The following is a 17995-nucleotide window of genomic DNA, read 5'->3' as shown; positions in this document are numbered from 1 at the left end:
AAAATGGCTATCTCAAAATTTTAATTGGGGGACTTTGAGAAAAAAATGAGCGTGGGAGGGGCCTAGTTGCCCTCCATTTTTTTTGGTCACTTAAAAAGGGCAAAATAACTTTTAATTTCCGTTCCAATGAGCCCTCTTACGATATTCTATGACCACTGGGTCAATACGATTACCCCTGGAAAAAAAACAAAAAAAACAAAAAAACAAAAAAACACGCAACCGTGATCTTTCTTCTGGCAAAAAAATGCAAAATTCCACATTTTTGTAGATAGGAGCTTGAAACATCTACAGTAGGGTTCTCTGATACGCTGAATATGATGGTGTGAATTTCATTAAGGTTCTATAATTTTTAGGGGGTCTTTCCCCCTTTTTTCGAAAATCAGCCAAATTTTCTCAGGCGCGTAACTTTTGATGGGTATAATTAAACTTGATGAAACCTATATATTTGAAATCAGAATTAAAATCTGATTCTTTTGATGTATCTATTGGTACCAAAATTCCGTTTTTTAGAATTTCGGTTACCATTGAGCCGGGTCGCTCCTTACTTACAGTTACGAACTGTTTGAAAAGTTGAGTAGAAATTTCAGTTTCCATTTTTATGAATATCCGAAATTATCTGGAGGGAAAATGTTTGGGGGAGCATATTCTACGGCTGGGAAATTTCTGCTGGGTGGAATTTAACGCGGGGGAATTATCAGCAGGAAAAGAAAATGTTCTTTGAGGGGGGAGGAATTTCCCAGGGATGGGTTTTCCAAATGTGAATTATTCAGGGAGGGGACGACTAAACCCATTCGATAATATTCTAAATTTTACATCTGAAAGTAACGGAAATAAAGAATCAACGGAAATGTCAGAGATAGCACTTCAGGTTCCTTTAGACGATTTTGTTCGTGTCTTTTGAAAAAAGACATTTTCAAAAGACAGATTGATTTCATTTGTATTACTTTCTCTGTGGATGCTCAATTATGCATGTGAGGGGGGTGACTTCCCTCCAACACTGTCTCCGCTAAGGTTTCAGTTTTTATCTCAAGCCTTAAAAATAAGCGTAATACAATTAAAGTGCAACTCAAAACAATATAGATAGAGGAATATATGCGCATAACACGGAACAATTAATCAAAATTGCATATTATGAGTTGAGGTTCACCCAAATGATGGGCCAGGGAGCTCACCATTCCACAATATTTGAAATCAATCGCGCAATAACTGAAAATATAAAGTATTTTTGAGTATTTTAACGTCTTCCACAACTCAAACGGCCCAATATTCTACAGCCCAATGAGTCTGTCTAATCTCCTAAATCGGGAACGGAGGAGATAAGTGAAGTTCTGCCCCGTATTGGATGAGTCTCCAACCTCCCCCTCCCCCTCTCCTACGGTCTAGGCTAAAGTTTTCTTCTTTATGCCAACTACGCCGCCCCCACCCCTTAGACTTTAATAAGGTAAAGTTTTGTATGGGAAGAATTGATAGTAAATCTATTATAATTATCCAATTATAAGGTTAAAATACATACTCTGTGATAGATGCAAAATGGCTTTGGCACACAAAATCCTATTAAGGTCAATTCCAAATAGTCGTGATCCCTTTGTGTAAGCAAGTGAAATGGTCTAAACACCCTTATTGGATCTATTTTTTCAATCCATTCATTGTTGTCAATCGCTGTCCACAAGTTATGCAAGCTGTCTATTGTTCATATATAAGGTTTTTATCAAAGAGGTAATTGTATAGACTTTGAAAAAAGCCTCATTCGATATAAATTAAAAATTCTAGATTCGTTTTTTTAAAGTCAAGAATAATCGGACAGTAAGCAACCCCCCCCCCCTTGCTATAAAAACTTGAAACTTTTTGCAATCAAAAACGAACAAAAATTAATTAAAAAAAACTTTCCGAAAAATAAGTTTTTCAAAGAAAATTAAAGGCCATTTTAAACTTAAGCTCAGGAGATACAAATACCTGTTAAATTTCAAACTAAAAACGACCAGAAATTACTATTAAAGAATAAATAAAACTCAAAACGAACAGAAATTAAATAAACAATCATAGCAAAAAAACAGACAACAAGCAATATTATAAATGAATAAATAGATCTTAAAGCGAGTAATGCTTAGATTGAATATAAAAATCAAGCTTAAAACGAAAAAAAATATTTTGCTATTAAAGTATAAATGAAACTTAAATCGAACAGAAATTAAATAAACAATCAATGCGAACAAACATACTATATAAATTAAAACATACTATATATATTAATGTAAATGAATAAATAAATCTTAAAACGAGTGAAACTTAAATTGAATATGATAATCAAGTTTGAATCGAATAAAAATAACTACAAACAAGAGTTTGGGTATCGCCTCACTGCAGAAGCCTAAAACCTACTGCGTCATTGGCGCTTTACTGAAAACGAATTATATTACAAATGTTTTCTTTTTTACTTAATATTGAAAATAACAGTAAAATTTTGAACTGATGAGCTTTCAGCAATTAATATCATTATACACTAAATATTCAGTTTAATTTATCAGTTCCTTCCAAGATTGGTCAAGACAAATAAAGTTTCACTACAAACAAAATTTGGATACTGCCCCCTTCTTTAACTGTAAAAACCTAAAGCCTTCTGCGTCATTGGCGCTTCACTGAAAACGAATTACTCGTATATTACAAATTTATTCTTTTCCAGTTCTTATAGCATTGAAAATGAAAATAAAAATTACAGTGAAAAAAAAATCTTGAACGGATGGATCTTTCAACAATTAATATCATTATATATCTGATATTCAATTTGATTTTGTTTATACTTTCCAAGACTGTTCAAGACTCATATAGTTTTCAGTAAGGCGCCAATTACGCAGTAGGTTTTAGGCTTCTGCAGTGAGGCGATACCCAAACTCTTGTTTGTAGTCATTTTTATTCGATTCAAACTTGATTTGCATATTCAATTTAAGTTTCAGTCGTTTTAAGATTTATTTATTCATTTACATTAATATATATTGTATGTTTGTTAGCATTGATTGTTTATTGAATTTCTGTTCGTTTTAAGTTTCACTTATACTTCAATAGCAAAATATTTTTTTTTTGTTTTAAGCTTGATTTTCATATTCAATCTAAGCATTACTCGCTTTAAGATCTATTTATTCATTTATATTATTACTTGTTGTCTGTTTTTCGCTATGATTGTTTATTTAACTTCTGTTCGTTTTGGGTTTCATTTATTCTTTAATAGTAATTTCTGGTCGTTTTGCGTTTGAATTGTAACAGGTATTTGTATCTCCTGAGCTGAAGTTTAAAATGGCCTTTACTTTTCATTGAAAAACTTATTTTTCGGAAAGTTTTTTTTAATTAATTGTAAGAAACATGCTGAAGTCAAACTTAGAATGAACTGAAAGTAAGGGAGTTTTAATTATAGTTAATCAACTTTTGAATCATATATCTTTTAAGATTTCAACTATGATGACTTTGTCGAAAATTATGAGGAACAAGAAAATGAGGACATGTATGCAAAAGAGGACGAAGCCATTGAATATAGACCAAAATTTGTAATCCCCAAACAATTCACAAAACGAAGACCAGTTAGAAACTTGGACGAAAACCTTACCGTAAGCCCCATACCATTTCTAATATTCTTATTCTGGTTAGGTGTTTGGTTCATATTGTAGATGAATGCCAACCAGAAAGGGGGGAAGAGATAGAAGAAAATAATGGTTATATCCATAGAAAAGACAGAGCTAAAAACAAAGAGAGAAAAAGATAACTAACACAAAAAGGAAGAAGAAAGAAAACGAAGAGACAGGCAGTTTGTCAGATGATACCAATAGCAAAATAAACATTAGATAACCACAGAATATTCAAAAGAAATTTTCAAGCAACAAAGCCACTTGAGTCGACAATGCTGCTCATTTCATAAGTAAAATGTGTCTTAAATGAAAATGGCAAAAAAGTAAAAGGCATAGAGTTTAGATCTAATATGTTTTCAGTGTTTCAGTTTGGAGAAAGGTAATCTATAGGTTTGATGTTTTTTCCAAAAACATAAAAGATTTACTCTCGCCCACACAAACAGGACTTCCAAGATTAAACATGTTCGAAATAAAAGACGTTATGTCTCTGATGTCTCTGATGATGTTAATTTCAAGTCCTAAATAGGTGCCGGCACAGAATTCTGACCACTTTGTTGTAGAGAATTTATTTAAATAACTAATAGCGATGCTGTAGGTACGACTTGATCAAAGAATGTATAGCGTTTGAAGGAGATAATAAGGAATATAAAACTCATTCTATAATGAACATAAATCTAGAAATTTTAATTCTTAAGACATTAAAATGGGATACAAAAGAAAGAGTTGGATCTAAAATTACTCCTAATAATCTTTTCTGTTTTTATCAACTATCGCTTTTGTCGGACTTAATATGGCACAATGCTAATAATGTCGCGTGAATACAATGGAAGGTGCAGTGTTACTATCATTATTATTTTAAACATATAAATTTCCAAAAAAATTGTTACTGAAAGCAAATACAACGAATTGAGCCTTTTCGGTCTCTAACCATTTTGAGACAAAAAAAGTGACTTTTTATGGAATAGAACATATTTATTCACTTATATAGCTTAAAGCTAGCATGAATAATTCGAACAACGAATAAAAAAATTCAGGGTAGTAACTGCTACTTTACAGTCAACTCATCTAGATAAAAAGCAAAGTTAAGATTGAATTTTTACGCTCTAATTGCAAATAAGATGCTGCGCATAAAGTTTCCGTTGTTGAAGCTGGACTTATTTGGAGTATGAGTCTATTAGCATTTTTTCTAGCTGGCTTAGTATTGTGTTTAATTCACAATTTATCTTGGCAGAGATAATGAAGGTGAGATTGGTATTTCATGTGGGAATTTCGCTCCAAAGTTCATGGTAAGTTTGTGCTGTCTTCCGATGAAGGCAGATGAAATGATTTAACTCAATGTCTATGAGTTCTGAAGGAAGAAGCAAATATAAAATTAATTTTTTTTTTTTTAATATTGTTTATTGTAGAGGTCTGATCCTTGGTGGACATCGATGCCAAACCAGACAAGTGTAATCGTTTGAGGATTGAACGTAAGAACAATAATTAGTTCTTAAATTAATCATTGTCACGATTGCATTTGAATGTTTTAAGTGAGGAATTAATGCAGAAATAAAGTTAAATAAGTTTTCAAGCATAAAACTATGACAAATTACCATCAATATACAAATGAAACCGAAAACGATCTGAAATTACATTAACTGAGTCAACGTTGTAACCTGATCGAGGCAGAACGGCTTCAACGCTTAAGAAGCCCAAAGATTATTCAGCTTTTCAATCCATTTATTTGACTCATAATCCATGTACCCACCCATCCAAAGTTCTATGGTACAACTATTATTAAAATTTTGTCCAATACAAAAATAGCAAGCAAAAATCTTGATTCTTAAAAAAAATATTTTTTTTTTTTAAATATTCCTTTTATTTACCAATAAAGAAAATTATGTCAACTAAAAACAAGACAATTGAAAAAAAATTACCGCTAAAGAAGTTTCATAGGCAGCGCAATAGCGCTGCCTAAGTAAAGAACGATGTTGGTACGATGTATTATTTATTTTTGGTTTAGACCAGGGCACTTCGTATCGAAGGACTTGTCGTAGAAACTTCGAAAAGGGCTCATTCGATTGGAAGTTGGAATGGCTAGTGCCCTTTTTAATAATTGAAAGTGATTGGAATGCAACTAACACCCCTTCCACGCCCACAATCTCTCCAACACATCCAATAAAAATTTTAAGATAGCCATTTTGTTTAACACAGTTGATTTCCAGATGGAAATTATGGTTTTGAGAAGGACAATCTCCTCACAGCCCTCAGGGCAAGGGTTTTAAGATAGCAATTTTGTTCAACGTAGTTGAAAGTTTTGGAAATTATGTATTTGAGGAAGACAAACCCCCAGAGCCCCCAGGACAAATATTGTAAGATATGCCCTGGTGGAATATTGGTTTTTATAGATAGCGTTGTCGTAGACACTTCAAAGTGATTGGAAGTCAAAAGTGATTGGAAGGCACCTAACACCCCTTCCAAGCCCACAATTTCCCCAAAAACATCCAATAAAAGTTTTGTGTTAGCCACTTTGTTCCACGCAGTTGAAAGTTCTGGAAATTATGTCTTAGAGCAGGACACTCCCCCCCCCCCCCCAGAGTCTTCAGGGCAAGTGTTATAATATATGTCCTGGGGGCATATAAAGTTTTTATTGAAACCTTTGTCGTAGAGAATTGAAAAAGGGTTTATTCGATTGGAAATTCAAAGGGCTAGTTGCCTTTTTAATAGTCGAAAGTGATTGGAGGGCAACTAACCCCCTCTCACGCCCATCTTTCCCCCGAACACATCCAATCAAAATCTTTGGATAGCCATTTTGTTCAACGTAGTTAAAAGTTTGGGAAATTAGGTCTTTTAGGATGACAACAGCCCTCAGGGCAAGGGTTGTAAGTTTTGTCCTCGGGGCACATAAGGTTTTTATAGAAAGCGTTGTCGTAGGTACTTCAAAAAGGGTTCATTTGATTGGAAATTGAAATGGCTAGTGCCCTTTTAAATAGTTGAAAATGATTGGAGGGCAACTAACCCCCTCTCACGCTCACCATCTCCCCAAACACATACAATCAAACTTTTGAGATAGCCATTTTTTTCAACGTAGTTGAAAATTCTGGAAATTATGTCTTTGAGGTTAACAACCCCCCTCCCCACAGCCCTCAGGGCAAGGGTTATAAGTTATGCCCTGGGGGCATATAAAGTTTTTTATAGAAAGCGATGTTGTAGAAACTTCTAAAAGGACTCATTCGATTGGAAATTGAAAGGACTAGTGCCCTTTTTAATAGTCAAAAGGGATTGAAGGGCAACTAGCTCCCCTATTATGTCCACTATTTCCCCAAACCCATCCAATCAAAGTTTTGAGATAGCCATTTTGTTCAACGTAGTTGAAAGTTCTGGAAATTATGTAGTTGAGGGTGACAGACCCCCCAGAGCCCCCAGGGCAAAGGTTGTAAGTTATACCATGGGGGCATATAAGGTTCTTATAGATATCATTGTCGTAGAAACTTCAAAAAAGGCTCATTCAATTGGAAATTTGGAGGACTAGTGCCCTTTTTATCAGTCGAAAGTGATTGGAGGGTAACTAACCCCCCTATCACGCCCACATTCACAGATCCAATCAAAATTTTGAGATAGCCATTTTGTTGAACGTAGTTGAAAGTTCTGGAAATTAGGTCTTTGTGGATGACAACTCCCCCCCCCCACAGCCCTCAGGGCTAAGGTTGTAAGCTATGCCGTGGGGGCATTTACTGTTTCTTATAGAAAGGATTTTCGTAGAAATTTCACACAGGGCTCATTCGATTGGAAATTTAAAGGGCTATTGCCCTTTTTAATAGTCGCAAGTATTCGGAGGGCGAATCCCCCCACACCCATCATTTCTCCAAACATTTCCGATCAACACTTTGATATGGCCATTTTGTTCAACGTCGTTAAAAGGTCTGGAAATTATGTCTTGAAGGATGACAATCATCCCCCCCCCCATAGACCTCAGAACAAGGGTCGTAAGTTATGCCCTCGGGGCACATAATGTTTTTATAGAAATTTTTGTCGTAGTAGCTTCAAAAAGGGCTCATTTGATTGGAAATTGAGAAGACTAGTGCATTTTTTATTAGTAGAAAGTGATCAAAGGGCAAATGCCCCACCCCATGCCCCTAATTTCCCCAAACATTTCCAATCAAAATTTTGATATAGCAATTTTGTTCAGCGTATCAGAACGGTCTGGAAATTATGTCTTTGAGGATAACGAAAGCGTGGTCATATAAACTTCGGAGGGGGCTCATTGGATTGGTAATCAGACGCTCTAGTGTATTTTTTAAGAGTCAAAGTGATGAGAGGGTAGCTACCCTCCCCCCTCGACACATACACGTCGTATTGTCCGGGAATGCATCTAATAAAAATTTTGAAATAGCTATTCTATTCAAAATGGTCTAAGTATCATATAACAAGGCCTTTGGGGATGAAACAATCCTCAGAGATTTGGGGCAAGGGTTGTAAGCTATACCCAGGGGGTATTTATTGAAGGGATGGTTGTTCAACTTTACAAGAGGCTCAGTCTTTCTCCCTGAAAAAGACTATGTCAATATAAAACGAGCAGAAATGAATTAAGAAACTTTTTCCACAAAATAAGTTTTTTTTATAAAAAAAGGTAAAGAACTCCAATGAACAAGAATAGAATCAAATAATCTAACAAGAATACAACTACCACAAATCAGTATCAATAAATAAGTGAAACCCAAAACTCACAGAAATTAAAATAAATAAGACTAAAACTCAAATCGAGCAGAAATTAATATGAGTAGGGTTCTAAACCTCAAGGTTTCTAAAAGTCAGAATATAATTTTTACTTTACTGAAAAAATTCTTTTAAATGTTTTCACTTTTCTAACTTTAAGAAATCAAAAATCAATTAAGATTTTAAAAAATAAATATCAGTATATGTAGACTATATTAAACTGATAATGCATATTTTTTCAGTAAATTCATATGAATTATTTTCAGTGAAGCACAAATTATATTCCGGTTTTTAGAAAGCTTGGGGTTTAGAACCCTACTCATATTAATTTCTGCTCGTTTTGAGTTTGACTCTTATTAATTTTGATTTCTGTTTGTCTTGGGTTTCATTTATTTATTGATACTGATTTGTGGTAGTTGTATTTTTCTAGATTATTTGATTCTATTTTTGTTCATTTTGGTTTAATGGAGTTCTTTACTTTAAAAAAAAAGCTTAGTTTGTTGAAATTTTTTTAAAATTAATTACAAAAGAAAGTGAAGAGGGACATTAAACTAAAGACGATCAGATAATTACAGCCAAATAGTTATTCAAGCTTAAAACAAACATAAATCACTATCAATAAGTAAATGAAATCCAAAACGCACAGAAGTCATATTATTGTGATTTCTGTTTGTTTTAGGTTTCATTTATTTATTAATTGTGATGTCCCTTATTTTTGTCCTTGAATTATTTGTTGACTTTATTTCTGCTCATCTTTCGTTTAATCTAGCTCTTTGCTTTTCTTTTAGAAACTTCTTTTGTGGAAAGTTCTTTTTTTAATTCATACTAATGAAAGGGGTACCCAGATAATTTCACTGCCTTTCCATGACGATAAATAAAAGTTCAAATAGGGATAAAATCCTTTTAATGGACAGTATTTCACAAACAGCGATAGAAATTTACAAAAAATACCAGATATCTCGAGATTTCGGTATAAAATACTGTCTATTAAAAGGATTTTATCCCTATTTGAACTTTTATTTAAAGGCATAACCGTTAAATTTTTTTTAATAAGTTCAAAACATTCTTCCCAGCCTATACTTTTTTCTTTCTTTTTCTTATCATTCATTGGAAGGTAGGGTCATTTTAGCCAATCTAACGTTTTCTCACTCCGTATCAAACATAGACTCTTCAATAGTACTGTTCTGCCGATTCTGACATGTACATCCGATTCATGACACATTAATGCTGAGCAAGTGCGTCGGACCCTGGCTTTTAAAAATAGATTTCTCCGAAGAATCCTTAACATATATTTGACAAATCGAGCCTCAAACATTGCAATCCGAAAAATTACCAATCAACTTATTATTAATGGCATCATTGGCCGACGTCGATGGCAATATCTAGGCCATATCTTGAGAATGACGGACCCTAGAACTCCCAAGGCAGCTTTTCAGTGACAATCTACAGGATTAGGTACGAGAGTTTACCCTGTCTCTGCTACATGATTGGGAAAATATATTTGTGGCAAAAGAAACCAAAAAGTGGAGACTCCTTTTCGATACCCTGGATGCCCCTGAAGGCAAAAAAGAGTCTAAGGTCTAATACGAGGTTTGTTATATTAAATCCAGTAAATCAGTCCAATTTTTTATATAAAATTTATAGCTAACAAAAGAATCCTAAATGAAAAAAAAAAAACTTTGTCCTTGTACAATTAAGTAGGTTCTGTAAATTTATTGGTTCTGTAACTCCCTCCCATTAACCCCTCTAAAGGCCAGAGCGTGATTGTTCTTTACTTTTCTTCGAAAAAACTTTTTTTGAAACCTTTTTGAATTAAGTTTTGTTTGTTTTTTATTGATATAGTTTTATTATTAGTAAAAATAATAAAACTATGTTATACTTTAGTAGTATAAAACTATATATATATATTAGTAGTATATATGGAGATTCGGAATTAAGAAAATTGGGCCTAGTTTCCAGCTGAACCAGTGTTTTTGGATTTTTTTTTTTTATTCTTATTGTGAATTGGGGTCTGCTTAACCTGAAAAGTTTCACATACAAGTTTTAAGCGCGCAAAAAACAAGTTTTTGACTGATTTTTATTGGTCCCGTGCCCCAATTAGTTTTTTTTCAAGTTGTTCAGAGCAAAAAGGTTTTTGACCCTGTCTTGAGGGATTTTGTCTTCTTCTATTTCTTTTCTTAAATTATAATACTATTGGCTCAAGGGATTAAAAATACAAGTTTTGAGTTGACCAGAAAGACAAATTTTGGGCCCCATTTTTTTAGGGCAATTGTTCTAATTTTTATTAGACTCCTCTTCACCTTGGTACTTGGGGCTACGAGCTGATTAGAGACAGCAAAGTTTTCAGCCTATTTCCGAGTCTCTTAGAACCCTCTTCCTGCAAACGATTTGTAACCCCCCTTAGCTCTGATACCGATCATTGAAAGCCAATTGGGAAAAAGAATGAGTTTTTGGAATGCAATTTTGAGGGTTATGTGCCACCAAAGGAAAGTGTCCTTGTAAATTAGGGTCCATTTGGTCAGGGGTTTAAGATTTCAAGTTTTAAGTTGTTCAGAAAAAAAGTTATTGGTACTTTTTATGGCCCTATTTTCTGGCACAGTGATATTTTTTTCTGCAAATTGGGTTAATTTTGACAACAAGGATTTTCTGATATAAGTTTTAAGCAAATCGAAAAGAATGTTTTCTGGTTCCAGGTTTTTGATTCCGGTTCAAGTAAATTCAGTCTCCTGTTTTACATACAAGTCCAGTGGACATTGTTCGTCACGAGTAAACCAAAAAATCTCGACCATTCCTTAGTTTTATGGCTATCTACCTTAGTTCTGCCCTAGGATGGATCGACGATGGACTATCATCAAGGGAAATGACATAATTTTTATACAATCCTGAAAAAGGCTCGGCTTTCACTCAGACTATCTTTCTTGGCATTTTCTCAAATTAGCCACGGCTTGATGACAACTTGATTTTAGTAAAAAAATCAACGGACTCGGTTAATGACACTGCTTAGTTATTTTTTTTGTTTATGAGAGATCTCTTGACACAGGAATTTCAGGTCAAGTCTAAAGTTGTTCGGAGAAAGTACGTCATTTGACCCCTTTTCGGGGAAATCGATATTTTCTCTTGTGACTCTTTTTCTCTTTTGTACTGGGGATCCTCTTGACTCAAAGACTTGAGGATGTAATTTTTTAGCCCAGAGGAAATAAAGCTTTGTTTTTTTTTGGATCTCATTTTAGCGGAGATTGTATCGCCAAATTATTATTCTTTTTTTCACTGTAAGTTCCTTTTGTCCCAGGGACTTATGGCTATAGTGTTGAATTGATCAGGAACAACAAGTTTTTTCGCCCATCTTCTTCCCAGCAAAATATTCGGTAAACTTAGTTTAAGCAGCACTTCTTGAAACTTGCAAGCCAATCGATATAAAACAGTTCTTTTGGACCATTTTTGGGTCCATAAAGTGGAGGGGGTGCAATAACTAAAAAATATTTTTGATACTTTCACATACCACATTTTTTTTTTGGGGGGGGGGGATATATTTTTTTTTGGCTGTGTTATCTTGTGCACTGGAGTCCCAATGGACCAAGAACGGAATATAAGTTTCAAACCGATCGAACAATTAGCTCTTTTTAGGGCTATATTTTAAATTGCTCATAAACCAAACAACGTTTTTTTTTGCTGTTTACTGTTGTTCCCTTGATACTAGGACTTCAGAAAAAAGTTGTTTGGATCTTTGTTGGGCCTCGTTTTTAAGTCGAAATTAATTGTTCTATTTTTCCTTTCGTAATATAAGCTTCAATCCGATAGAAAAAATGACCCTTTTAGATCCTCATGTCTGGGGGGGGGAGGGGTTCATATCTCAAATAAATTGTTCCTAGAACTTTGGGCTGTTTTTTTTCTCGTCCTAGGGACTTTCGCTCTTAAAGTTTAAAGCTCTACATAAAACAATTGTTGGGCCCATTATTAGGCCTAGTTTCCGGGAATAAATTATTTTTCATCATTTTTCCTTCTGCCTTGAGATCCCCCTACCCAAGACTTAAGAACACAAGTTTCTGTTGTTTTGGAAAAATTGCTCTTTTTCGGGCCCCATCTTTTGTTTGGAGGCACGATCTCCTCATTTTCTTCTAGTACATTAGGTTCTTCTTGAGCCGAGTACCTGCGGCTCTAAAGTTCAAGCTGATCAAGAACAAGAAGTTACTGGGCCATTGCTGGACTCCACAGACACCCTCCCCACAAATATATGCGGTCTTTCTGGCCCTGAGAACGATCATTGAAATTTTCTAGCCGATCGGACACTCAAGATCAAGCATGCCCCTTTTTTCTCTATAAAAATTATCTGTAAACAATCGTCAATTTGCATGATGTATGGCACTCGCACCACGGCTCTGGAGGGGTCAAGTCGTCTCCCGCGGCCCTTTGAATAAACTTTTTGATTTCGACTATTTTGAACCAAGTCATTATCTCAAAGTTTCTTTCTTTCTGATATCATGGGAGGAAGGGGGATGGTGGTTAGGAAAAAAATGAACGGGAGGAGGACTGGTTGCCATCTGATCACTTTTGACCCTTTGAAGGCACGCTAAAATTCTATTTTCCAAGTGAATGAGTCCCTCCCAAGTTTTTACGACCCCCATCCATCTCTACGGAATGGTTGTTATGCGAAAAAAAAAACACATTGGATACACATGGTTCATTACTGCAGGCAACGCTATAGGACTGTTCCTAATGAACAGTTTTTTTATTTATTTTTTATTTTATATAAATACATCACATTTTTATAGGAATTATTTATCAAAAGATCTTCTAAAGATCTTTAATGAAAAAATTAAGTCGAATAACTCTTCGTTTTATGAAAAGCAGGAAAGAACGAGGTACGACTTCTAGACTTAACAAAGTCGAACAGAAATTTTGTATATGATAAGACTGAGATAAAATATATCATTTGACCTAATTTCTTGTGTGTCTATCCTGCGTTTTTTAGATTATAAGAAATGTTTTGAAATGCTAAAATCGGATATCAAGAAATACTAAGAAACACTAAATAGATACTGTTTGAAAATACTAGGAAATACTAAAAGATTAGTTTTTCTCATTTTATAAGTATAATAACAAAAATAAGGGTTTAACTTGTCAAGGATCTCGCTAAAAAATCCGAATCTGTCAATGAATCAAGGCCTATCTCAAATTTGTTCTGTGTATGGCTTTATTACCATGATTTACTGCTTCTTGGAGTTCGTTTTTTAGCTTAGGAATGCAGTCCTAAGCAAAAAAATCGAGCAAAAATCCTTGTCAGGATGCAACGAACGAGGAGCTTTCACTATTTTGTTTCTATCAAGTAGGTTTATAAGAGACTTGTAGCTTACCATAAGGATGCCATTATTCTTATAGTATTAGCAGTAGTAGTAGTAGTAGTAGTTCCTTAATGGAAAAAACTATATATATATATATATATATATATATATATATATATATATATATATATATATATATATATATATATATATATATATATATATATATATATATATATATATATATATATATATATATATATATATATATATATATATATATATATATATATATATATATATATATATATATATATATATATATATATGTATATATATATATATATGTATATATATATATATATATATATATATATATATATATATATATATATATATATATATATATATATATATATATATATATATATATATATATATATATATATATATATATATATATCCAAGCCGTATCCAGCAAGGCCCTATCCAGAGGTGTGGGGTTAGGGGATTGACCCCCCCCCCGAAATTTTAGTTCGACTCGTAAAAAAAACGTAACAAAAAAGTATATAAGTAGTGAGGCCATAATTGCTTCTACAACACCAATAGCGGATTAACATGGGATTTCTACAACATGCCCTGTTTGTACAACATGCCCTTTTACGTCACGACATCCCTGGCAAGATTCCCAGGATACCTGGTGACGCAATCTTGTTTCAATATTTCCATATGACTAATCTAACTTCTCTAGTGTGCTCGGGATATTTAACAAGTAGCAATAAAAGGAATTTAACATTGGATGTCAGATAAGTGGAGCTCCTAGTCCCTCGTACAATGCGGTCAACCGTTTCTACCGGTCGGCTGGCAAGATTCCCACGACACATCCTCGCACTTTAAATGGTCAGATATGCAAATTAACATAGGATTTAAAGGGTCATATAGGGGGTCTATAAGTGCAGCTCCTAGTCCCTCTCACCTGGGCAATGCGATCACCTGTTTCCGGGTGTTCCAATATTTCCCCCTAGCAACCGCCATTTTGTCGCGATTCGTAGCCATTTTGGCACGTCTGCTGTTTTCTTGTATTATCCTCCTTCTATAAATAGAAGCCCCATATACGAGTCTAGACGTCTATTTTTTTTATGGAAAACACCCAGGATTCCCGTGACCAGGTGCAACATGGATGACGCCATCGGTAGTGGCAAGCTGGACTTCAGGAACCCATGGGGAATCCCCGATTGTACCTGAGCACGGCACACACGTGGGTGTTGCGTAATGACGGTTCACATATCTTATGTAAGGACGGTGCACACGTTACGTAATGACGGTGCACACCTTGCGTAATTACAGCGCATATCTTACTTAAAGGCAGCTTATGCATTTTTTTCTTTCTTTCTTTTTTTTCTTTAGTTCTTTGTCCTCGCTGGGACTCGAAAGGTCAGGTTCCTTCCAATGGAACAGCGCCTCAAGTGCCAGGACTAAACTGCTATATTCTAGAAATAACCTATTGCGTGGGAGAGAAATTCTTATGTTTCACTTTCTAGAATGAGATGTTTCGTGCACCTGCGATAATTGGCATGCAGACGGAGGATATCTATTTCCAGAAATTAGACCTCTTCATTATGTTATGATTTTTAGGGAGTGATGCCAAATAATATTTTTGATTGTTCTTAATGTATTTTTAGTAATAAAAGACGGAAGGGATGCTTAAATTGTGTAAACGCTTAGGTATTTAAGATTCGTCCTTAAATACCTAATGAAGAATAAATTTTAAATGCAAAGACTTTGTAAATAAAATTTCTATTAATTAAAACAAATTTACAACAAGATTAAAACAAAGAAAAAGCAGTTGAAAAACACGACAAACAAAAAATAAAACGTGACAAATCTGATAAGGAATAAAGTATAAGCAAAAAAACTACGTTTATAAAGAATAAAGTATAAGAAAAAAAACAACCATGCATTAAAGAAGAATACATCTTAGCAATCATTTTCAGACGGGCAAGAATAATATTAGAGAGTTAGATTTAAACCTTTTTGATGTATTTCCGAGAAATTTTAATGCCTCGTTTCTTTGAGCCAATACTATGCATATTTCACACCATCGTGACAATATACGGCTGCCCCCACCCCCTAACAATCATTTCCAGAGGGCGCGCTAATATTAGAGATAAGTTTAATCCATATCGAGAGGTATTTTTGAAGGGATTTTAATGAAAACGCATCATTTCTTTGAGTGTATGTTAGATTTCCACTCCCCTCCTCCGCGGTAAAACTCTTTAGCGCCTCCACCATAACTTTTAAGCTGTAGAACCATGATACTCAATGCAATTCATGCCACAGTATCATTATTTGACTGCCCCTCACCCCCTATCAATCATTTCCAGAGAGAAATATAAACCATATGAAGGTATTTTTAAAGTGCTTTTAATGAAAACGCTTAATTGCTTAGAGTGCATATTAGATTTTCAGTCCCCCTCCCTCCACGGAAAAAATTCTTTTAACACCTCCACCTTAACTTTTAAGCTCTAGAACGTGTTACTCCATGCTAGTCACGCCACAGTGCCACACTATTACTGCTCTGCAGCACCCTCTGTCATCACATCATCACCTCCAAGACATTTTTCAGACATTTCTTGTTAAAAATTACACATTCAATCCGGGGATTCACGTTTTCGCAGGGCAAGCCTAACATGATGCGCCACAAAACACCCCCACGCCATCTCAGCTTTGCACACCTGTCCTACTGCTGGCCACGTGGTACCTCCCTCATCTTCCCTAGGACATTTTCAACCTTTCCCTCCGAAAATAAGCTAATGAATCTAAATTAAACACTTCTTTTGAACAGTTGAGCTCGGCATTTCATTGCCAGATCGTGATACTTCAAGCAATTTACGCCACAATGCCACACTTACTGCTCCGCGGCACGCTCTGACACCCCCTTCATTATTCCTAAGACATTTTTCAGACATTTCTTGTTAAGAATTACACATTCAATCCGGGGATTCAAGTATCCCCATGCCAAGCCTATCATGATGCGCCACGAAACACCCCCAAACCATCACAGCTTTACACACCTGCCCCACTGCCGTGCGCTCGGCACCTCCCTCGTCACCCCTAGGACATTTTCAACCTTTTCCCTCTGAAAATAATCTTATGAATCTAAATTAAACACGTTTTTTGAACAATTGAACTTGGCATTTCATTGCCAGAGTGTTATACTCCAAGCAATTCACGCCACAGTGCCACACTGTTACCGCTATGTGGCACGCTCTGACACCCCCTTCATCAATCATAAGACATTTTCAGACATTTCTTGTTAAAAATTATGCTTCAGCCCATTGATTCATGAGCCCATTCTAAGTTAAACATTTTTTATTTGAACAGTGGAACGCAGCATTTCATTGTTAGAGTGTGATACTTCTAGGAATTCACTCCACAAGGCCACACTATTACTGCTCTTTGGCACCCTCTGACACCCCCTTCATCATTCCTAAGACATTTTTCAGACATTTCTTGTTAAAAATTATGCTTCAGCCCATTGATTCAAGTTTTCGCAAGCCAAACCTATCATGATGCTCCACAAAGCATCCCCACTCCATCTCAGCTTTACACACCTGACCCACTGTCATCCACTTGGCATCCCCCACTCATCACCCCTAGGACATTTTCAACCCTTTCCCTTCCAAAACAAGCTTCTGAAACTAAATTAAACACTTATTTTTTATTTGAACAGCAAGAACTTGGCATTTCACTTAGAATGTGATTCTCCAAGGCAATTCATGCCATAGAGTATTTAAAACATTTATTGAACGTGCCTACTCCTTATTTCCACTGGTTTTTATAAAAAATGGCAGCATGATGACGCCCTGTGACACCCGTCATCATTATTTATGCACTTTTCTAACGCTTGAATACCCCAATGGACATATTTTCTATTATCATTATTTTCCGACAATTCTCAGCCTGTGCCACACTATTAGCGGTCCACTGGCTCTGTCTGACACCCCCATATTCATTCCTATGACATTTTCCAGATATTTTCCTGTTAAAAATCACACATTAAATCCATTAGTAAATGTTTTCGCGACCCAACCTTCCGCAGTACACCATCTCAGTTCCTATCCTTTGCCACTATTACTGGCACCCCTGTTACTCTCTGACAACCCTATCCTCATTCCTAAGACATTTTACATATATTTTCCTGTTTCAGATTACGCATTAAATCCATTAGTTCCTAAAACATTTTCAGACATTTCTTGTTAAAAATCATACATTCAATCCATTGATTCATGTTTTCGCAACCCAACCCTACGTGACACACCATGTCAATTAACACCACCGTGCCACAGCTCTCTGGCACCCCTCTGACATCCCCTCGTCATCCCTTAGACATTTCAATATATATAT

At 35.1% G+C, this 17995-nt stretch overlaps 1 protein-coding gene across 1 annotated transcript in view; it reads left to right on the top strand.

Moving 5' to 3' along the window:
* Positions 1 to 17995, top strand: part of LOC148948655 (general transcription factor 3C polypeptide 3-like) — a 117486-nt gene that overhangs the window by 20349 nt on the left and 79142 nt on the right. The window contains exon 3 of the mRNA XM_089094564.1: positions 3439 to 3596. Within this exon, the coding sequence (XP_088950690.1) occupies positions 3439 to 3596 (158 nt within the window). The remainder of the gene's footprint in view (positions 1 to 3438; positions 3597 to 17995) is intronic.

This window comes from Artemia sp. Qi Xiang Cuo, chromosome 9 (genome assembly GCF_049724085.1).
Source record: "Artemia sp. Qi Xiang Cuo chromosome 9, ASM4972408v1, whole genome shotgun sequence".
Classification (NCBI taxonomy): Eukaryota; Metazoa; Arthropoda; class Branchiopoda; order Anostraca; family Artemiidae; genus Artemia; species Artemia sp. Qi Xiang Cuo.
This window is presented reverse-complemented; position numbering and strand designations above follow the sequence as displayed.